At 40.9% G+C, this 24,087-nt stretch overlaps 1 protein-coding gene across 1 annotated transcript in view; it reads right to left on the reverse strand.

Annotated features, from left to right (window-relative positions):
* Positions 1 to 594: 594 nt before the first annotated feature.
* The window catches only part of suclg2 (succinate-CoA ligase GDP-forming subunit beta), a 92,639-nt gene continuing 69,146 nt past the window's right edge, over positions 595 to 24,087 (reverse strand). The window contains exons 10-11 of the mRNA XM_054616804.1: positions 11,124 to 11,244; positions 595 to 1,617 (exon numbers count right to left, since the gene is read on the reverse strand). Coding sequence (XP_054472779.1) covers positions 1,505 to 1,617; positions 11,124 to 11,244 — 234 coding nt within the window. The 3' untranslated portion in view covers positions 595 to 1,504. The remainder of the gene's footprint in view (positions 1,618 to 11,123; positions 11,245 to 24,087) is intronic.

Here is a 24,087-nt window from a genome sequence, read left to right on the forward strand (position 1 = left end):
TGTGTTTGTGTGTGTGTGTGTGTGTACCAATACACAGAAGAAAAGCAAGCCAGAGTGGAAAATAGTTTAAATTCGTATATAATGGGCTGTATTGCATGTTTTAGCACATTTGAGCAAGTTAATGGAAACCTCGGTCCATTGTCAAACTTTTTTTACACTACTACAAAATTAACAGTATACTTCTTTAGTCTGAAACAAAACCTATTAGGCTATGTGACCCTCAGACTAAACATATAGCCAGTTCATCTAAAGCAAAAATGTATGGCATAATGCAGGAGCAATGTTGGCAAAGAGAACATGGAATTTATTTGGAATAAGCACCTACTGTATATTCAAAGGCTATCTCACTGCTCGACTGTGTGTTTCTTTGCTGATGTAGTCAATGAATTTGGGCAAAAAGGAACGAAACCTTACAAACTGCCGAGTGTCTGCTTTCCCCCATGCCATCACATTTATTCTTTAAATTTGCTCTCTCCTGTAAAAAGCAGAAGAATTAGTAGATTTTGATTATGCCGTGTAACTTACTTTCCATCGTCTTCTGTCTTTACCGCCAGGATACTCTAATGTTAGGTGAAAAAATAAACCAGACCTTAGTGTTGAAATATTCTTTTTTAATTTCTCAAATTATATACACAGTTTTGACACTGTCTTCAAGGTTTCCCTTTAATATACATTCATGATTATAAAAAAGCTAAGTACAATTGTTTTCTTGATTCTGTTTTCTCAACTCCTCTGTATGAAAGAACTCTGGTAGGAGTTGGCAAGATAGTTTACAAACCCCTTTAGTCTTAATGAAATAGGCACAGATTAAAGCAGTTAACGCACTGTTTGCCCTAGAGCACTTCACAGTTAAGACATGATGTACAATATTCACAGCGTGAGTACTTCATCCACCTCATTTGACACACAGATAAGGCATTGGATGGATTAAGGGATTTGTTTGTCACTAAGAAAACAGAGAGATTTATCCAAAGTTAACTGCTCGCTGTGATGCTGCCATTTCGTAACAGCTGTTTTAGTGATTTCACAACAGCAGGTTTTCAGACATACTGTACCTTTAAAGACCATGGAGCTAAAAATCTCTCTTAACTAATATTCCACACAAATGCCACACAATGCTGAGAGAAAGCGGCGTCTATCGCCTTTGAAAATGGAATGCACAAAGTGTTAGATCTCTTTCCAATTTTCTGACGGGGGTCACTAAAGGTGTATGATATTCCAGGACGAGATTATTTTGGGAAACCTTCAAAATTAAAGAGTGATTTACAAATTAAGAAAAAGGTTAAATCTGCTAATTAACACTTTATTTTTATTTTTTTTCATGACGACACAGCTGGCAGGGAAAGTATTTTTGGGAAGCTGGTGTTAAAACTAAAAAACAGTAAAGGCCTATGTGAGCAGAAGGCTTGAGGTCCTGGAGGTCTGCATGTGTAAGAAAAGGCTCACGGTGATGAATGATGATGATAAGTGGACAGAGTGTGGTGAAGTTACACTGAGAGTTTTTCTATTTCTTGATGGCGGCCACTGCTTTCTTGGCAGCGTCATCCAGGTTCTCTGCTGCTGTGATGGGCAGGCCGCTCTCGCTCAGAATCCTCTTCGCCTCATGGACGTTGGTCCCTAGAAGACAAAGGGAAAACACTGTTACAACAGGCAACAACAACAGTGACAAAAAAACGGCTTAACAAGGTTGAACCCGATGAGCCATCTGCACTGATGTAAAAAAAACACACTGTGTGAAAGACAAGGAGTTCCTTTGGAGGAATCAATGCACCTGATGACAGATGGGTGGAGTTATGGGTGAACGGTGGTAGAATTTTTCTGTGAACACTGTCAGTGAGGCAAGAGGACAATTTGTGTGTGTGTGTGTGTGTGTGTGTGTGTGTGTGTGTGTGTGTGTGTGTTCCCCGGCTGCAGCGAGGTCAGGGGTAGCAGGTGTTGGGTGATACGGTGGCGTCCATGCCCCGGTAGACCCCCAACCAACCAGACACAGAGATGGAGAGACACCCGGAGACACTCTCCGCAGCCCCAAGGCTCCACACACTAAACTGGCTGCCTCCCAGCGCAGCACACTGCCACACAGCCAAACACGAGCCTGACAAGCCTGTCACAACACAGAGCAGGGGGCACCGCAGTGGACGGAAGGACACCGAGAGGGAGAGGACGATGATGAAAAGAGGGAGCGAATGAGATGGAGAGAGCGAGGGCATTAGAGCACAAAGGTCAAATGAGGCACAATCACCCACGCTGCTAAAACAACAAGAGCCAGCTGTTTCTGTGGCATTTACTGATTTCACACATGGAGACATGATGGCAAAGAAAAGGCCATTTGCAGAAACTGTCTGATCTGGTATTGACAATTCTCTACTCTGTCTGCTCTTGGAATTCATTTTTTTCTGAAACACATCCAATTCATTTTTCTTGGTATTTTTATTTCAGTTCTTATTTAAAAATATCTTCTTCATCTGTGATTACTTCTGTCTTTATGTATTTGCAACACCTGAATACCTCCAGGGGATCCATAAAGACATCTTATTTCAAATAATCATTTGGTCTTCATATACTGCACCATTGAAGAAGTCAAACAACATAATGTAATCTGACTACTTTGTGCTTAGTGTATCAAATAACAACCTTTCTACCAATCAAGCACCATTTTTCAAAACTGAAGACTATACCCCATGCATTTACATATTGATATAGATTATGCCCTACAAGTATGCTGCAACAATTAGTCAATTGACAGAAAGTTAATAAGTAATAATTTTCTTGATGATCAGTTGATCGTTTATGTCATTTTTTAGAGCACAATTAGAAAAACATCACTGGTTCCAGTTTGTCAAATGTAAGTATTTTTCCAGTTTGATAGTAAACTGAATCTTTTTAGGTTTTGGACCATTGGTCAGACAAAACATTTAACATTGAAATGACCAAATGATTAAAAGAGAAAATAATCTGCAGTGGAATCCATATTGCTAATAATAATCAGTTGCAGTCTTACATAAGAGTACAGTATTTACTGTATGTGTGGTATTCAAATATCTGATGTAAAATTAGCTGCTAATTATTATTTGCATTGGTGTCCCTCTGCATTCGCTCTGGACAAAATGTGTGTTATGGCACTGTGTGTGTGTGTGTGTGTGTGTGTGTGTGTGTGTGTGTGTGTGTGTGTGTGTGTGTGTGTGTGTGTGTGTGTGTATGTGTGTATGTGTGTGAGTGTGTGCATGCTCAGACGCTTACAGGTTGACCTTAGCTCTCCTGGCTGGCGTGTAATTAAGACTGCATGATATGTGAATTCTCTGGAGGCCCAGCCACCCTGATCAATAGACCTTTCATGAAGAATTCTATTACCAGCGCCACTTAACGCCTAATATTTCATCTCTTTTGTCCGGCTAGGTAATAAGTCATTCCAAACACTTTTTTTTTGCAGGCTCACACTCTAAACAATCAATTTTGTGATGTAATTAATTAGAATACAAGCAGGAAGAGACCTTGCTCTGGCACATAAACAAAGGATTGGGTGTCCCAAGTCATTTTCTCATCAAAAACTGAAGCATGGAATATTATCTCTCTGTGTGTGTCCACCGACAAATCTATAGTCTAAATGCTGTCGCTCATAGGTATATTGTTACTGAATGCTTTACATTCAATAGGCTGACCCCTGACCTTCATTGGGACTGACAGATCCGTATTATCATACTGATAATGATCGGATGATTAAAACAAAGTTGCAGCACAACAAAGTTGAAACGACATGAGATAAACCTCCGGCGGAAGCAGCCATATGTGCCCACAGCATATAATACATAATGCAAGAAATACTCTGAAAAGACAAATATCCCTATGGAAAGTGTATATAACACTGAAATAAAGTAAACAACACATGCACTTCTGCAATTTTCAAACCATAATTATTCATGAGAGGCAATAGTGTGGCGGCATTGTTAAGACACTGCATCTGTGCTACCTGTGTTATCCTTGTAATGTGTGAGGGGGGGATAACACATCTGTGGGAGTGAGAAATAAGAGTCATGCTTTGACGTGGGTCTTCCTCTGCATATGCGTGTGTGTGTGTGTGTGTGTGTGTGTGTGTGTGTGTGTGTGTGTGTGTGTGTGAGTGTGTGTGTGTGTGTGAGAGAGAGAGATCGGACTGCAGTTCCACTGTGAGCAGTAGGGAGCAATGCTAGCTCACAGCAGCAGAGGAAAGGATGGAGCCCAGCTGGAAACAGCACCACAAGGTGTGTGTGCATCTGTGTTTGCAGAGTATGCTTAGTATATGAATGTGTGTGTTCACCTGCAGCCACTAGGTGCTGCCAGAGATCTACTCACAGCCTGGACCCAGACACATACAGTAATGTAATGCACTCAAACAAAGAAATTATTTAATTTTAAAGTGAAATATCATGAGATTAACTGAAAAGACAAAATATATATATTTTTTTACTGCCCCATAGCAGAAATTGATTTACACAATCTCCAGGGTTTTAGGCGGTTATTCATCTCTGCCAATGACAGTTAATTACTGGAAATTTCTTTCCGTTCTGTTTTTTTATTTTTTTTAACAAACATCTTTTTAAAATTAGTGTAATATAACATTTCAAAAATACATAAATACAGTACAGGCGGCTGTGGCGTAGTGGAGAGCAAGGTAGTTCTCCAATCAGAGGGTCGGTGGTTCGATACCCGGCTTCGGCAGTCGATGTGTCCTTGGGCAAGACACTTAACCCCAAGTTGCTCCCGAAGGCTTGCCATCGGTGTGGACTGGATGTTGCATGAATGTTAGTTAGAGTCTGATGGTGGCACCTTGATGGTAGCCTGTCATCATGTGTGAACGGGTGAATGATATGTAATATACTACTGACTGTAAGTCGCTTTGGATAAAAGCGTCTGCTAAATGACTGTAATGTAATGTAATGTACACTACACCAACACATATAAATATAAAAAAGAGATGTATGTATGCCTGCATAATGCATGGAAGAATTAGTGAAATTGATGTTTTGATGTTTGATTGTGGATGACAATCATCTCATGGAGATAATGACTAATAATAACAACATAAGTTAACACACTGTTTAAAATGTTTGAACACACTGTTCAAGCCAAAAAAATAAAGCTTTTAAAGGTGCAAGATCGTCGACAAGAATGTCTATCGCCTCTCAGCTGTTCTCAACATTTCGACGGCACGCCGGCGGCTCATAGCTAACGGTGCTAACAGCACCAACAGTGCAAACTAAGGCGAGATATCTGAAAGAGCTGACACTGATTAACTTAAGGAGGATGTGTGCTACGCTTCCGCGACGACGCTGTCTGTCGAGACATCAGCTGTAACCTCTTTATGAGAGCAGTGGCCGTGAGCCAACCAGTGGGGCACGCTCACATGCACAAATATGAGCTAACTGTACACGTGCCTTGCCCGCCTATGTCAACAAAGCAAGGAGAAGGAGGAGTGTGACTTCATTCTCTGCTCAGATAGACACTAGTCCACCTTATCTTTACATAGATAATAGTTGTGTGCTGCTATTTTCATGCTCTGAATGTTAAATACAGCTCCTTTAAGTATTTTCCCATCTAAATAATTACCACTCCAAACAACACATTTCACCAATGTGCAAAATTTCTTGTGACTGTTGTAGAAAATGTCCCAGTCTTTAGCTCGATTTAATACACTGAAGAGGTTTTGTTGTAGCGGCCCTACTTGCTGTGGTATGGATAGCGGTGACTAATGTTGGCAAACTTTAACTAAATCCTGGGACATTAGTGAGACAGTTTGCTGACTCTATGACTCTTTTCTCCTTGTGCTACGTGTGACGCTTTGTCATAGCACTTACCATAGGCCTTTTTCATGAACATTTTGCCTTGCCATAGCGAAAAAAGCACAAGTTTTACTAATTACATTAACAATTGCTCCCAGTAAGCCATGACAGGTGACAACGAGCCAGCCTGCACAATAATTCTACTGTCATTAATCTTATTATTTACACAATTTATTTTCATACTGTGATGTGTTTTCATCAAAATGATCCAAATTATCACGTTTCGCCACTCCGGCCGGTATTCAGAAAAGTTCCATAGCCTGTGCAACAGTTTGTTTTTCTATAGCTTTTTTGACAACACAAAAAGGTACATAAAAAAATAATCAGCTTAATATTTGTGTTGCTTTCACAAACAAATAATTCTGACACCTATTTAGTAGTTCAAGTTAAACTGTGTGTTCACCGCTCTAAATTAATATGCCCTGGCTACATTAAAAGAAAAAAAGGAATATCTTATTAACAATGAGAGTAGTCCTCATCCTCTGAACACCATGGGTTGGTGACTGTAACATACAAGCTGCAAGAAGTATATATATATATATATATATATATATATATATATATATATATATATATATATAAAGAGAGGAAAAAAATAACAGACACTATAGCATTTCATCGATTTTTTGTCACTGCAAGCACGGAAAAAATACCTTGGCTTGGTGTCTTGCCCAGTTAACTTGAAAAACTGGTTTAAAAACATTTTTCTTTCATCACTTAATGTCATCATACTTGTTCTAACTTTGATTGTTAATCCTCAAAATATTCAGCACCAAACAGTTGGATTTCTCCCTTCAGCCAAAAATGGATGAGGCCTGCTCCTCCCACCTTCATCCTGTGTGTCAAACATCAAATGCTTCTCATTTGAACGCTGAGAGAGATAGTCCTGAACAGTGCAGATGCTTTTCCTTTGATGTGCTAGCCAGTCATTAATCAAAGTTCTCATGTTTCTGATGTTGTCTAGAATCTTGTTTCAGAGAGACACAAACACTATAGCTTAGTATATTAGATTAACAGAGCATATCTGACACTGACAGTTCATGTTATATATAAATGCATCTAGTCATTCAGATTTTCCAGTCATGTTGAACCTCATTGTATTAACAAAAACCATCACAGTATTCGTTTTTTTCGGGTAACTGAAGCAACTGTACAGCATTTAATCTCATTACCTTTCCAGCTCTTGTCTGGTGCCTTTTTGGGAAGCAAAGAGTAAGAATAAGATGCACAATATATGAAAGTAAGAAAACATTGGTAATTGTTTAACTGTATAGATAAATAAATGTATAGATTTCAAAGGCTAAAAAAGCAGAATGTCAGATCAGTGTAAAAACGAGCCAGTGTCTGCTCTTTTATGTTCGGTATATCTGTGTGTGTGTGTGTGTGTGTGTGTGTGTGTGTGTGTGTGTGTGTGTGTGTGTGTGTGTGTGTGTGTATATATGTACATGATACCTGTTTTTGTGTGCATTAGTTCCAGCAGATGGCTATTTAAGCTATGATGATACCGTCGGGACTGAGAGGGTCATTCCAACCATACTCTTTGACCTTGCATCTCTTTTTATTTAAATGAGAGAAATATTGCCGGATCACCTTTTAAGGAGAAAATAGCCACCACTGTTTGAGAGACAGCTGGGGAACTGCTCAGTAAATCAATAGCCTAAGGAACAGAGTTAAGCGAATGCAGTCACCTTTCTTTCTTGGACCCTGAGGACTATTCAAGGGGATCCCCCCATTGTGGCAGATAGCATCCTCACAGAGCAATATGTTCACAGTGTGGCCGTAGGGGGCAGTACAGTACTTTGTCATGTATCTCTTCTTTTCAATACCTTAAACATGTGTGTGATGTGTGTGTGTGTGTGTGTATACATTCTGTGCTGATTCTTTTGCATTCATTCACAATGTATGAATAAAAGTGTTTATATTGTACCCACAAACTGGGTGTGTGTTAGTTTGACTCTCTATCAGCCCATAATTCAAGCAACTCTATCAACTAATTCAACCATATCAGCATGGCCCTTCTCCTCCACATTTGGGAATACATAACTCTCCACCAATGTAATCAACCCAGGCCTTTTAAAAAGAGCCTTCCCAATTAAAAGTGTGCCAGTTAATCCATTCTGATCCCGTTGAAGAGCGCTGGGCCGCTCTCACTGCCCAGCGGTCAGCCTAGTGAGCTGAGCTGATTGATTCTGAACCAATCTTCTCCACAAGACTGCGGCCCAGGATGTAATGACCCGCAGCTAAAGCTTGGATTAGGCCCGGGCCAGGAAAACGTGGTCGGCCCAACCGCCAGCAGTGACCTTCTGGACTCAGCCTGTTTGTGAGTCAGGTTGCATTACATGGTGTAGTAGGATAAATAAGTGGTGACTAATTAAGGGGTCTGTTTTGATACTATGCCAATGTAGTCGCTTCTGTGGTGACGCATTTCAGGAGTTTTGTGCTCAATCATCAGCCACATGGTCAATCGGCAACATGAAGATTGTTGAAATTGTGCAAATTAAATTTGTGTGCAGTGGTAAATTGTGGGATTGAAGTTTAAGCCACACATCTGTCCTTGTGAAAGCTTCAGTTTTGGTTCAGGGGTAAAGACAAAAAAAGTCCCTAACTTACAGACCTAAATTTCATTTGCTTGTTTTCAGGGGGAAAATATTGAAAACAAATTCTTAAGGGATGGTGATCATTATGCTTTTCTTAGTGTATGCCTAACAATTTCCACTCACACTCTGAACAGCCATGTCTATAATGCACTGTTGTGCCTCGATGCACAGTTGGGTTCTAGAAACAGCCTACGTGCCCTGACCTACAAACCATATTAGCTGAGTGTGTGAGGGCATACAGTATGAAGTGCTAACTAACACACACACACACACACACACACACACACACACACACACACACACACACACACACACACACACACACACACACACACACACACACACACACACACACACACACACACACACACACACACACACACACACACACACACACACCTGCTCTCTGCTCTGGACACACCACTCAGCGGGATCTTGACAATTAAGCTAACCACCAACTGGCCCCTGCGCCTCCGGGAGTCACCGCTGCCATCCCACACACACATACAGAACTGCGCAGGTTTCATTAGCATATACAGGTGAAAGGTGAGCCAATCAGTGCCATCTCTACTGTTATTCTGGCTGGTGCTAATGACGGGTGCGGCACAATGTGACACGTATGAGAAATGCACTGCTGTTCTTACTGGGACACTGGGCCACAATGAAGATGGATAGGCTCCGGAGAGCACAGCAGCAATAATACAATGGCTCCAAAGTTTAAAACAAGAAGGAAAATAGGTGCTTTAAATCATGCAGCACTTGATTTTTTACCAATTACACTACAAAGAGATGACATATACATTTGTCACTTATAAAAATGGTAAATAAATATATTAAAAATGAGATATAACTAGCTTTATTATCAGTCATTTGTTAGTGTTTGTATGGTTTACTTCATTGAAGTTGGAGATAGGGACCATATAGGTTGTGACTACGGTGCTAACACTGTTTGTTTGTTTTTTTCAAATACAGATTTTTGAGACCATAGACTGTTGGAGATGCTGGTTACCTCTACCTCAGGGGTGTCCAAACTTTTTTCACTGAGGGCCACATATAGAAAAATATACGAAAGGCTGGGCCACTCACTAGAGGTGAGGGGGCGGGGCTTATCTCCATGGAAACCTCTGTCAACAAATCCATTTATTTCACCATCAACCATGCAATAAATAAATACTATTTCTGCTTTATACTTGTTGTGGCAGTCCCAGATATCCTGGGAAACTAAACGCCGTCTTGTCTGAGTTCATAACATCATCTGTGGATTTATTCGAGCCGTATGAACCGAAAATAAACAATTTTACTGTGATTTAATTGCAATAAATGTACAAAAAGGGACGCTGAAATAACAATATAATGATGGTGGTTTGTAAAAAGTCAGAATTCATGTTTTGTTAGTTCTCTCTGCAGGAGGAGAAGGAAATCACTTTTAAAATGCCTGTTTTGTGAACGGAGCTCGGATCGATGACATTACATTACATTACATTACAGTCATTTAGCAGACGCTTTTATCCAAAGCGACTTACAGGAAGTGTATTCAACATAGGTATTCAAGAGAACTACTAGTCACCAGAAGTCATAAGTGCATCTCCTTTCTTAAACAAGCATCTAAAAGCATAAACCAGAGCAAAAGTATAGTGCAGAGGCAAATTACTACGAGAACAATAATTGCAACAGACTAATACGAATATAATAAGTGCTACAAACTACTACAAATAGGATAAGTGCAGTAAACAAATACGAATTCAATAAGTGCAGCGAACTGATACGAATACAGTAAGTGCAACAACTAATACGAGTGCAATAAGTGCTACGAGGAAGGCTCAGGGTAGTACTTCTTGAAGAGGTGAGTTTTCAGCCTGCGCCTAAAGATGGGCAGCGACTCTGCTGTCCTGACGTCAGTGGGGAGTTCATTCCACCACTGAGGGGCCAGGACAGAAAAAAGCTGTGACCGGGTGGATCGGCCGCAGGGACCTCTGAGCGACGGGGCAACCAATCGCCCGAGGCAGCAGAGCGAAGTGGTCGGGCGGGGGTGTAGGGCTTGACCAAGGCCTGGAGATAGGAAGGAGCTGTTCCTTTCACTGATGACAGAGTGACAGGAGGAGAAGCTCAACGCTGATTGGCTGATCGATGACAGAGTGACAGGAGGAGAAGCTCCGCTGATTGAATATTTCACACCTGATTCACGCCGCAGGCTCGAGTTCGCATCTACTCGCGAATATTCGCGTCTGTGCATTGACTTTACATGTAAACTAGACGCGCAAAATATTTGCTTCGCTTTTGGTGTGAATGCAGCATTAAGTGCAAGTTTCATGTGTGGGCCATATTCCATTATGTTTTTAGAATTTGTAGCGGGCCGCAGTTGGCCCGCGGGCCGTAGTTTGGACACCCCTGCTCTACCTTAAGATGTACGTCATCTGAAGGCACAACGGTCGTCAAGACGAGTGACAAGGGCTGGAGGTGTGAACTTGGTTTCAGATAGTAGCTTTAAGGCCAGTGTCATTATCCAGCATCATCAAATCCTCATCAAGCTCAAGTCCTTTCAATTCGGGCTAAATGGAGGTCAACGGCCCATGTCTCCAAGGGAGATGATGCGCATTGTGTAATGGTGAGTGTCAGTGGGAGCCTGGCTTGCTAAGAGGGTCAGACAGGCTAAACCTAGATTTCTTTGTGGGTGTGTGTGTGTGTGTGTGTGATAGAGAGAGCCCATTTCTACCTTCAAGCCTGACCACCAGCGGCACCTTCAGCTCCAGCTCTCGACAAGCCTTGGTGATGCCGTTGGCAATGATGGCACAGTTGACGATTCCACCAAAGATGTTGACCAGGATGGCCTCAACCTGTGAAACAATAAAAATAAAGGATTAAATCCAGTGGCTTGAACACAACTGTGAACAAAAGCAAAGTGGCCGTGTGCAAAGGAAGTACATTTCTAATGTCGAACTTTCATCATGATGGGTAAACAAGGTTTTTCCAAACAGAAGCACAGAAAATTATTCATATTCTTTGTTCGGTACAGCACGAAACACATGAGTGCAAAAGTAATTGTTTCAAGATTGAAATCTCAACACTAAGGAAAACATTTAGTAGAGCAGCCTCACCACCAACTTTGTGTACAATATGCCGTGCACCAAGAGTATATATAACACTATCGACTGAGGTAAAATAAAGTATTGTATTGTTGAAGTACAGAGGGCAGCAGCATGTGATTAAGGCAACATCGGGCCAAATAATAAAGAAATATTTCAATGGGAAGTGGTGACATGACAAAAGGAGAGGCTACACACCTGGCTTATTTCATATCACCTTCTAATGTGGCTGAGCCATGTATCATATTAGGCCTTTAAGACTGTGCAGTATAAAACTAAGACTTTTATATTAATAGAATATAAAACATGAATTTGCAGAGAACATATTTTGTCTTTATATTGCAATAAACAGGGTTCATTTGCAGATGCGGATCTCCAAGCTTTGCCAGGCTGGAAAGAGATACTGAATGAAGTTCAGATTAAGGTACTTGTACATATTCTCACCCTTGGCAGAGGTCCTTAAACACAGTGTTTTGTATGGAGATATACAACCTTATGTCTAGATAGTATCTGTCTTCCTCTGTCTGCTGGGAATCAAAAGTTGCTGATAACGTTGTCTAGGAAGCTGAAGGTTGAATCCCACGGGAAACAGAAAGGGAGGAGGTCTTAGGCAGTAGAGAGCTAAAACTAGACAGATCCCACTCTGCTAGAGACTCAATTCAAACTCAATAGCTATCATTCGCAAATGTTAAGATGTCCTTTGCTGTCATGATTCCACATTTTTCTAAACAGCTATCAAGGACAAACTTTTTTAACACGCCAAGTTGTGCCAAACAATCTCACTGTCTGTACCGTTTCCCCTTTAGCTGTCTTGCATTTTCTTTGCAAAAGATATCTTTACTTTCTTACGAAATGAGCATGAAGCTGATATCCCTAAGTAGTGAAGCAAGGCAGCAAGTATTTGTGTGAATGTGTGTGTATATGTGTTTGCGTGCACAATTACACTTACAATCTAGCACTTGGTAATTACCCTGGCTAGCTCAGTGGAAAAGTAGACAGAGCACACAGGATTAATCCTCCATGTTTGTTTATAATCACTGATAATCTGTTAGCGCCGATCTGGATGAGCAGCTTGTGGGTGTTTGTGTGTGCCTGTCGTGAACGTGTATGTTTTCAGTGTGTGGTAATGATGTTTATAGGAAGAGGAGATCAAGGACTTGGATAGCTATCAGAGCGACAGCCACAGCATTGTCCTCTACGTGCAATCCAAATTAGCATCTCCTTATACACAGCAGAGAACGACACAAGACAGGGAGAGTCCAAAACAAACACAGATGTAGGTAGGAGCAGCATAAAGACTCGGACGTCATGGCAAGAAATTTAGCAAGCTGTTAGGTAAACCCAGAGAACAGTTTCATGCTGATGAAGTACAATGATGTGACCAGGAATGCAAAAAAAAAAAGTGGAAAAGGCAGGAAAACATTAACCCCAAACTGCAAATGAACACGACTCCGATGATCAAATGAAAAACAAAGAAAAACAGAAAGAATCACGACCTCCTGATTAATCATGTAATAATACATCATGAGGTGCTCTAATTTGTTTAAATAAAGGATGAGGTAGAGGCAAAGAATGGCAGTCCATTTTATTCTATAGCAGAGCAGAACATGCTTTGCTCTCACAAATAAAATGGCCATTTACCCAGGACATGTAAATTATCATCCATTTTGTAAGTTTGTGTTGTAATCAATTTATAGTACATAAGGGTCATTTCATCAGTGAGTTGGCATTGTCACTATGGTTACTTGTACTTTAATATACAGTATGTTCTGTGCTAATTCTGACAAATAACTAAACCCTTGAAAAAAATAGGTTTGAAGTTTCCAATTGTTGTATAATTCTTTGGATAATATGAGAGTCATTGTTTAAGAAAAATAATATTTTGTATTACTGTCTGTTATTTTAGCCATCTTAAAGGGTCCCTCCAGCAAATTAGTGTTGAACTTTTATCAAGTTGGCTAAATAAAAAGAGACAGGTGACTAAAAGTTAGTTTCTACTTTTGAAAAAATTCACGAGCCCAATCTGAGATAACCGTGAGGACTTCAACAGGGTTCCTAAACTGTACTAAGTTAAAAAAAAAAAAAAAAAAAAAAAAAAAAGACACAGGTGACACTAGATGACGTGCAGCACTCCTTGTGACAATTAAACTGATCTTCATGCGTAAAATTGGTGGAGCGCCCCTTTAATGTACAGTGGGTATCAAATATAAAGGACAAGTGTAGCCTCAAGGTATCCATTTCTGTCTCTGGGACTGACCACACTACTGATGGGAATCTGCAACCGTCACGCATTTACCACACTGATGTGTACGACCTGCACGCACGTGATGATTGGCAAATGCAGCAGGCATGCACGTGGGTGATCATAGCTTCAAGGTGCACAGCCAGATGTACGTACAGTTCTACTACAGATGAACAATATGCATCCAAAAAAAAGCTACATTCACACACTTTTTAAACAAAACTACAGTATTAGTCAATGGTTGGCATTCATTTACATGTGTGAAGAGTGGCAGACAGTGAGGAGACTGCGTGAGAGTTCAGCGGTGGTAGAAAAGCAGACTGAAGGAAAGAGGTGTGAAATGTTACCGGCTCGTTGGTTCTCAAACTTCAGCCGCGTTTCAAACAGTTCTTCTGACAGCCTGTTAGGTGTGATCTCCAGTTCACACATGTTTATGTTTGCGTATGTGTGTGTGTCTATCTTCGCTGCTGCCTCAGGGCATTTGTGGGACTGTGTGTTGCCCCACTGCCCTGTGCAGGTGTGGCCCACAGCAGGGGCACGAGTTCAACATTGCCACTGCCACTATGAATTTGTACAAAGCCAATTTAAAAAGACATGTAGGAGCGAGATAAGTATCTGAGTATTACTGACCAAGTCTCTTAGCTTTGAGTCTGTGTGTATACTGTTTTACATGTGTTTTAAACAAGAAAACATACAGTACTTAAAGGAAATGATTGTAGTTGTATTACCATCATATGCCCTATGAATTAACAATGGATTATATGTAATACAACATTGCTCCTCATGTTAGATAGTAGACACTAAGCCACAGCAATATGGGACACCTTATCAATGTACTTACATAATGTTGACTATATAACAGAGTTTGAGGTTGGAGAGACTTCACATACCGTACCACAGGGTTTGACTCAGGGTTTCACAAACACACACACACACACACACACAGCATTATCTAGCCCCCACTGGGGGGCAGCAGAGATTTAGATGCCTTTTTGCAGCCTCACTAGAGAAGGTTCTATTCTCGCCCTATTTGCAGCCCATTTTTCAACTCTGTCTCTATTGGGAAGAACCATTTTTCTTCCATTCATGCATCTCCTATTGACACCCATGTATATTAATGATACGTAAGACATGATTTATGTCTCTTGGCAAAGAAGTAAATGCTGTTCATAGAAATATGGATGTGGTGAGGAGGACTGAGTTGCACTTTGCTCTAAGTTTTTCTCATAATTTCTCTTGTTTAGGTTTACAAGCAAGTGCACAGCCTAAGGGACATTACTAACCCTGTACAAACTGACAGCAAGCATACATCTAATGTTAAAGTTCTACCACTTCTGCCTATTCCAAGTAAAGATTACAGATCCAGAGTTACAACACCACACGTAACTGTAAGTTGAAGTAAGATCATGTCGTTCACTGTGAACCCAGAGGGAAAACAGCCTTTAATTGAAAATATGCAAAGACACTGGAGGTAAAAGGCAAAAATGTGTGCATATTCTTTCATCTCTCTAATCATGTTCTCTGCAAGGACAGTTCATTCAGTTCTTAAATGCAATATATACCATTGGTAAAGCATATTGGTCCTTTTGTGGTGGACTGTGCAGTACACAATGGTCTTAAAATACAGTATATTGCTTCTTTTTTTATGCAAGTACTGGTCTGTAAGGGGTTAAAATGCCACATTGACAAACTGGCCAAAGGATTGGAAGCCAACTTTAGGGTGAATCTCTTTGGTTTGACACCCTCTCTCCAATCAAAAGTCTAACAACTGCTCTGAACTATTCAGCTCACAGCGGCTCAGAAATCAAGCCTTAAGGTATGAAATAGCATTGCACACTCCAATCCGTTGAAAATCTCCAACAACACACTCTGTAGCATTTTACCTCCTGTCACAGAAGCGAGTACTGCCTCTCTCCTTAAAGGCATTCATTTCAGGTGAGCTAACTTGGCAGCGGGGTGGATTTCTTTCATCAGAGCTCAGCATAAGGCACCAGGTATAATGTGCCAGCTCGCTCTTTTTAGAGAGATCTTTGTGCGTTCTTTCAGGCAGTGTTACGGCATGTGCCGCTGCCTTCTACCTGGGTGCCGGTGAAATGATTCAAATTTTACAAAATAGGATCATTGCTGCCGGCATTCCGAATCCCTGCCAAGGCTCTTTTTTGCGTCAAAGTCAAAAAAGGGCCTTCACAGGGGAAACAGGCTTTTCTGCCTGCTATTATACGCCCCACTAAGTGCATTCAGGACAAGTAAGAAATGTAACCCAGACAATTTGACATGGTCACATGGCCCTGTATTGTACTCTCCCCGCCTTTGTTTTTATGTGCCTGGGATGCATGTTTGAAAAAATGTGTGTGTGTGTGCTGTTATTGTTGATAAAGGCATGCCTAATTATGAAACTGTCAAATTATACATCGATGGGAAACTGTTTGGACGGAAATATTAAGACAACATCTGAAATCAACATCACGTGTTCAGAAAGTCTTCATAGTCCTTTCATAGACTGATAAATAGCAAACAAACATGTTGTACTTCTCTCCTCTAAGTTTCAACCCTGAGGGGAGTAAAAGCATTATATTCCCTCTCATTCTGCACAGCTCCTTGTCACGAGTTGCGCGTGCGCTGAATTATCACTCAAATACACATTTTCATGCCCATACCCCTCTTAAGCGCCGCTAATCTCTCTGCAGGAAAGAAAGGAGAGGGAAAGCATCTTGTTTCCTTTGTTACCAGCAAGCAGATAGGAGTAGAAAAAGGCAGGGCTGAAGATGGGTGTTTGTCTCTCTGTGGCCTATTAAGGGCAATTGTTCCGTCTTATCTACTGAAGACAGCCTGTACCGTCACCGCCTGTTCTGGCAGGCCTTGTTTATTTGTTTTCGATTCTGCAGGGAGCCCCGTGCTCGGCCCTGGGGCCACAGGTTAACATGCACAGCTTCCAAATCAAGGCAGGCCTGCTGGCTCTAATCACACTTCTTGGAATGACGGTACGGAAACGATTATTCTGTTTCTGTCCTGGTTTGAAGCAAGATAGGAGTAAACTGCCTTACATGGTCAATTTGTTGTTTAGGTTTTCTTCGCATATCTTTTATTTCGACTTGATGCCAGAGTGTCCGCCTGTCTTGTTGCATCCAAAGCCAGAAAATACTGAGCATAGCTACCCACCATTTAATTTAGATAATGGGACAGCCGAAAGGGACGTGAGAACAAGATACATCAGGACCCGTGACAAACTGTTGGAAGTACTGAATACACAACATTATCTATGTGTATGAAAAGGAAGAACAAGATTCCATATGTTCTTTGTCATATATGTAGGGAGCATCAAATGAGTAAGGCAACCAATGAAAAAAATATATATGTTCATCTTGCAATCTTGTATGCTACGTTTTCTACTTTGAGCATCAATTCTGTCAAACTGAGGAGCTATTTGGCGTGTGCGTATCTATTCTTAGAGAGGATACAGAACAAGACAGAGAGGATGACACAGAGACAGACTGAGGGAAACAAGGTCTTGAAGTCAGAGAGTGAGGCGAAGTGAAACAGATGGAAGAAGAGAGATGGAGAAGAAAAGAGACGGCGAGAGGTGATGGGAAGTGGTGCGGTCCCTAGCTTCTATTGAAGGCTAGGATTGGCCCTGGCAAGGAGGGATAAGAGGGAAATAATTATCCGGCCTGCTGAAGCATGACAGCCTCTTCTTGGGACTGCGGAGACACAGACTGAGCATTATGTCAAAGATTGGCCATGTCACCATTGGAGACACCTCTTGACAGACAGTGGCATCTGAAGTTTCACTTGATGGTTAAAAAACCCCACAGCAACAGTCAGCTAGATACATGTCTGATCGATGCCAGGTGTAGACAAGGTTTCATCTGGGGAACATAAAGATGTAATAAGTAAACTCAGTCTACCATCTACATTACCTGATTTTTGTTCCTGTTTACATACCATTAACATTTCCAAGCCTTTGGACTGATTTTCTGTTATGAAAAGGACTCAAATATGTAACCCAGCTTATTCATGAACAGTTTACATACTGAATATATCCACATAATATATACTGTAGTTGCTGTGGGCAAGGTAACTGAAGGCCCTTTTCAGAAAACAAATAACGCTGATCGTCTAATTGATCCTTTTTTTTTAACCAGGACCAGAATCAAACTACTCTTGAGTGTTCATGTTCTTTAAGGGGAGCAAAACCATTTGATCACTTGAATCATATATATCTTGCTCACATTTATCCACATCACTGAATCTTCTCACACTTGCGCTGTCCTAGAGTCCTTTATGAGCCATCCCTCCACACCTCCAGGCACATCAGACACCATTTTTCTCAACAGGCCAAAGAATAGAAACCAATCAAGGCAGGAAGGTGTGGGTGAGGGAGGGGGGATGAGGATAGGGGAGATCTGAAAGTGTCCATGTGACCAGAAAATGGATTCTTGAGATGGCCATTACAGCCTTAAGGTTTGCCATTCTTTGTGAGTGAGCAGCGGGGTCATGGGCCTTCACGGCTGCCTTGCAGCAGTGTCTAATTAACCATTCTGCTACTATCTTCTATCATAGAAATATGGCAGTATTTTTTCACTGCTTTTCAATCAATCAGTCATTGCACAGTGGGGTTATGTACAAGTCAAGTCAGGTGTATTTTTATAGCCCAGGATGGGCTTTACAGGCTTATAAAGGCTAAAGTTCTTCTCAAGTCCAAGATGTGAAGTTGGCAAGGGGAACGAAACATTTGATTGGGCATCTTGAAGGATATGCGGTGCTATGGATGAGTTTAGATTGTCAGCTTGATGGTGTAGGGGCCTGGTGTCTAATAACAACACAGCTTCAGTATGAAGATTTCTCTGTATGCAGTCAAACATTTACTCATTACCAAATGAAATCTCTGGCTGCAAATGAAAAACAACTAGAAACACCGCCTTATGATTGTATGCCTCCACCAACCAGTCATGTGGCAGTTTGCATTCATGTCATCTCTTCATAGTTTTATCCTATTAGACATTTGTGTGAAATTGCCTTAATGAGCATATTCATTCTTGAGTTGTGGCCGAAATATTTTGTGAGGTCACAGTCAGTTCGACCTTGAGTGCAAGTGGACATTGACAAATTTGTAGAAATTTGCTCAAGGCATCCCTGAGATATTGCATGAAAACTGGAAAGAGGTGAGGTGACAGTGACAGCAATCTTGGATCACCAAAGTCTAATCAGTTCATCCTTCAGTGTGAGTGCCACGTTTATGCCAAATTTGAGGAAATTACTCAAGGCATTCTCGAGATATCACGAGAATGGGTCGGATGTTATGTCACAGTGCCCTTTGACTGCTAAAATCGAATCAGTTCATTGTTTAATCCAGGTGGCTCCAGTCAAGTAACATTTTTGTCCCCATGGGATTTGGGGGTTGCCTAGTGATACATATGAATCATTGGCTTTGCAGTTAAAGTTTTTTTTTACCACTATGTTCATTTTATTGTTCAATATGTGCTTCTTTTTGATGGTAGGCACTAAAGATATCTGTAAAAAAAACCAAAAGAAAACCTCAGGTACTGTTCCCAGTTTTATGTGTACGCGTATTACACTGTGAACCAGCTCCAACACATCATGGTAAATAACACCTTTTACACTGGCATCATGCCGTGTGCAAAAATCACGCTGCGAGCACAAGCTCACAAGCTCTGATTGCAGTAGCTCACTGCATCCATGGGCACGGCATGGTTATTCTTAACTGCTTGGAAAAATGCTAAAAGTTGAAGGAAGTCAACTGAGTTTGACTTTGAGTATTGAAGCACACTGTGCTTTATAACATGGACCATTATCTTCATGGATGTAATTGAGGTTTATGGTGGCCATGAATGGATGCAACAAGTCAAAGCTGTTACAGTGTTAAGTAAAAGGGTGCCAAGTTAACAGTCTTTGCACCACAACACCACTGACTGTACACTGCTGTGACCAAGCACAATGCTTTAGTGGATTCATGCTGTTTAACCCGCCATCAACATGCCAACAGTGGCATATCCTCTCTTCTCTCATCATCATCATGTGCACATATAGCTTTGTCCATATTCTTAGGGATTAATAACCACAACTGTCATGATGTTCTCGTTTAATCTTCTCAAACCTTATGTTCACTTCAAATGAGAGAGTCAAGGAACTTATCAGACACAACGTGACAAGGAGTTCAAAAATAGTGCAATCGCCAGGAACAAATTCCCCAAAACATACTGTGCAAACATCTAGTCTCCATTGACATTTTCATGATTCACATATAAATAAAAAAACAAGCTTTCATCTTGACACAGTTTGAATTTAGGATCAGCCGTTTGTTGCCTCAGGGCACACTGAATGTCTGTGAAGATGTGCTTGGTAATGTAGCTCATCTTGCCTCTACTGCTGCCTTACAATTTCAATTCAAGCATTTTATCAATACTTTGGTTTAGATAGAGAAAGTTATGACAGCTTAATAGCCATTCATATATATACAGCGGGTAAAATAAGTATTGAACACATCACCATTTTTCTCAGTAAATATATTTCTAAAGGTGCTATTGACCCAAGTAATCCATACATTCAAAGAAACCCAAATAAATAAGTTCAGAAATTAAGTTATGTGTAATAAAATGGAATGACACAGGGAAAAAGCATTGAACACGCTTACTGAAATGTATTTAATACTTGGTACAAAAGCCTTTGTTGGTAATGACAACTTCAAGACGCCTCCTGTATGGAGAAACTAGTCGCATGCATTGCTCAGGTGTGATTTTGGCCCATTCTTCCACACAAACAGTCTTCAAATCTTGAAAGTTCCGTGGGCCTCTTCTATGAACTCTGATCTTTAGTTCTTTCCATATATTTTATATTGGATTCAAGTCAGGTGATTGGCTGGGCCATTCTATTTTTCTTTCTCTGAAAACAATTGATAGTTTCCTTGGCTGTGTGTTTGGGATCATTGTCTTGCTGAAATGTCCACCCTCGTTTCATCTTCATCATCCTGGTAGATTGCAGCAGATTTTTATCAAGAATGTCTCAGTACATTTTTCCATTCATCCTTCCTTCAATTATTTTGAAGTAAGTTTGCCAGTGCCGTATGCTGAAAAACAGCCCCACACCATGATGTTCCCATCTCCAAACTTCACTGTTGGTATGGTGTTTTTGGGGTGATGTGCAGTGCCACTTGACCTCCAAACATGGTGTGTATTATGGCATCCAAAGAGTTAAATTTTGGTCTCATCTGACCAGACTATATTCTCCCAGTATTTCACAGGCTTGTCTAAATGTTGTGCAGCAAACAAGCAATGGAGTCTTGCGTGGTGAGCGTGCATACAGGCCACGGCGGTTGAGTGCATTACTTATTGTTTTCTTTGAAACAATTGTACCTGCTAATTCCAGGTTTTTCTGAAGCTCTCCACAAGTGGTCCTTGGCTCTTGGACAACTCTTCTGATAATTCTTTTCACTCCTCTGTCAGAAATCTTGCAAGGAGCACCTGGTCGTGGCCGGTTTATGGTGAAATGATGTTCTTTCCACTTCCGGATTATGGCCCCAACAGTGCTCACTGGAACATTCAGAAGTTTAGAAATCCTTTTGTAACCAATGCCATCAGTTTGTTTTGCAACAATAAGGTTGCGAAGGTCTTGAGAGAGCTCTTTGCTTTTACCCATCATGAGATGTTTCTTGTGTGACACCTTGGTAATGAGACACCTTTTTATAGGCCATCAGTTGGGACTGAACCAGCTGATATTAATTTTCACTGACAAGGGGCAGGATTGCTTTCTAATTACTGATAGATTTCAGCTGCTGTCTTGGCTTTCCATGCCTTTTTGCACCTCCCTTTCTTCATGTGATCAATATTTCTTCCCTGTGTCATTCCATTTTATAACACATAACTTAATTTCTGAACTTATTTGTTTGGTTTTCTTTGTATGTATGGATTACTTGGGTTGTTACCGACATCTGGTGAAGCTTTCACGTCAATATCACCTTTAGAAATATATTTACTGGGAAAAATGGTGATGTGTTCAATACTTATTTTACCCGCTGTATATCTATATCGATATCTATATCTATATCTATCTCGATATAGATATCTATCTATCTATCTATCTATATCTATCTATATACACACATATATGTGTGTATATTTCACCAATATTAAAAACATACATTTTATTCATATTTTTTTATTGACAGTTTTAGGGATGGTATTTCCCCTGCCTCTTGCTCAGAACATGACCAATGCCCTATAAAGGTAACCACCTCCAAAAGGTACAGTTATGTATTGTGTATTAACCTGTGCAGCACATCATACCCGTTGATCCACCTAGCTTGCATGGGAACAGGATTTAAATACCTCCTTAAATAATGAAAACTGGGAAAATATATGGAAATCAGTGATGAAGTCCTCCAAATATAAGATATAAGGTAATTCAGGCCCAATTTTTGTTTAGAGCTTGTGTTACTCCACTTATATTTTCCAAAATTGTGGACAATTATCATGACCAATGTTAGCATTGTTGTTTTAGCAGGGGTGTTACAATATTGTGGGAATGCACAGAAGTGCAAATTTCCTGTCTAAAGTTAGTTTCCTTAACGGTATTATCCTATTCATTTTACTGTTTATACCTCAACCTCCCAATTTTTTTTTTTTGGTCTGTTTGTCATGTAAGTCAGCGTGTTTTGAATGTGCCACTTGCTACTCTTGTCATTCTTTTTTGTCACCAACTAATAGCTTTTAACCAACTGGGAGAGCTGGGATTGGCCCTGATGAATTCCCACAGCACCATAGCTGTGGTGGTTCTGAAGAAATAAAAAAAGCTGTGCAGAGTACACACACACTGTTTCACCCTTAAAGGGCCAAGTTATCTACCTGGCCCGTCACCTGGCTGTAAAACTGTAAAGTAGTAAAAATGTATTTTTAAATTATATTCTTTTTATTATATATATATTATTATCATATCAGTTCAAGGGCTGCACGGTAGTGTAGTGGTTAGCACTGTCGCCTCACAGCAAGAGGGGCCCGGGTTCAATTCCCGGGCCAGACAACCTTCTGTGTGGAGTTTGCATGTTCTCCCCGTGTCAGCGTGGGTTCTCTCCGCGTTCTCCGGCTTCCTCCCACAGTCCAAAGACATGCAGCTTAGGTTAATTGATGACTCTGAAATTGCCCGTAGGTGTGAATGTGAGCGTGAGTGGTTGTCTGTCTCTATGTGTCAGCCCTGTGATAGGCTGGCGACCTGTCCAGGGTGTACCCTGCCTTCGCCCATTGACAGCTGGGATCGGCTCCAGCACCCCCGCGACCCTTAACTGGATAAGCGGTTACGGAAGATGGATGGATATATCAGTTCATCAGATGGATGATATCAGTTCAAGGGTTTACATTTAGTTTCAGAACTGGGGGCACAGGGAATACCTTTAAAATACACAAGTATGATGCAATTCATTATTGTTCTTCCAATAATAATGGTAGTCAAAAAGATGAAATAGAAATTCTATGAAAATAGAATCTCTGCATGGTTCTAATACAGCGGGTACAGCTTATAAAGCAGCCCTGGCCGACAGCATTGTTGCATAAGCGTATAATCCACCTTCTGGTTCCCCCTCAAGCTCTGTCAGCACTTTCTACATTGTTTGCACTGTTAGCGCTGTTAACACCGTTTGCTGTTAGCTGTGGCTCACCGTCACCATTTTGAGAGCAGTTGGGAGTCGTTGAGAGTTAATCGAAATGCTCCCAATCTCGTATCTTGCAATTTAAGAGGAAGTTAAAGTTAACTGTAAATAAAAATATAGATCAAATTATTGTCATTGTTCAATTTAAATAAGTCGTTTTTCAGTTCTGAATAATAGCTGCAGGCATTTATGTTAAGCCCAATAATCTCCATCAATCAGAGGCTAGGAAAGTGCATGTAGCCTGAGGCAGGGGCAAAAAAAAAAAAAAAAGGTCTACAGTGCTCCTAAAGCTTATTGCTGGGAGCAGGCCGTAATAAACGAATGCGACCACGAGGAATGTTTCAGTCCCCAGGGGGTGCCAATCTATATTAGTGGTTAACAGAAAGGGTTGGTAGGAAGCAGATACTCATGTAGGCTAATTAAGCAAAAACCACAATGACTGATGAATTCTGAAACCGGCCCACTGAAACTACAATGTTCTAGGATCTAATGCATGACGCAGAGTGAGGAGGAGAGACACAGACATCTGTGGTGAGCAGGCGGTTTGTCAGATGTCAGTGAGGGATACAGAAGTAGTCTCCTGCTGCTCACCTCAGGCTATCCGATGCCCCTGAACCCACACACAACTTACTGTACAGGTACCAACTCACACACGTCCTATCAGCAGGCACACACACACACAGCACCATTCACACAC

The sequence above is a fragment of the Anoplopoma fimbria genome, chromosome 17 (assembly GCF_027596085.1).
Source record: "Anoplopoma fimbria isolate UVic2021 breed Golden Eagle Sablefish chromosome 17, Afim_UVic_2022, whole genome shotgun sequence".
NCBI lineage: Eukaryota > Metazoa > Chordata > Actinopteri > Perciformes > Anoplopomatidae > Anoplopoma > Anoplopoma fimbria.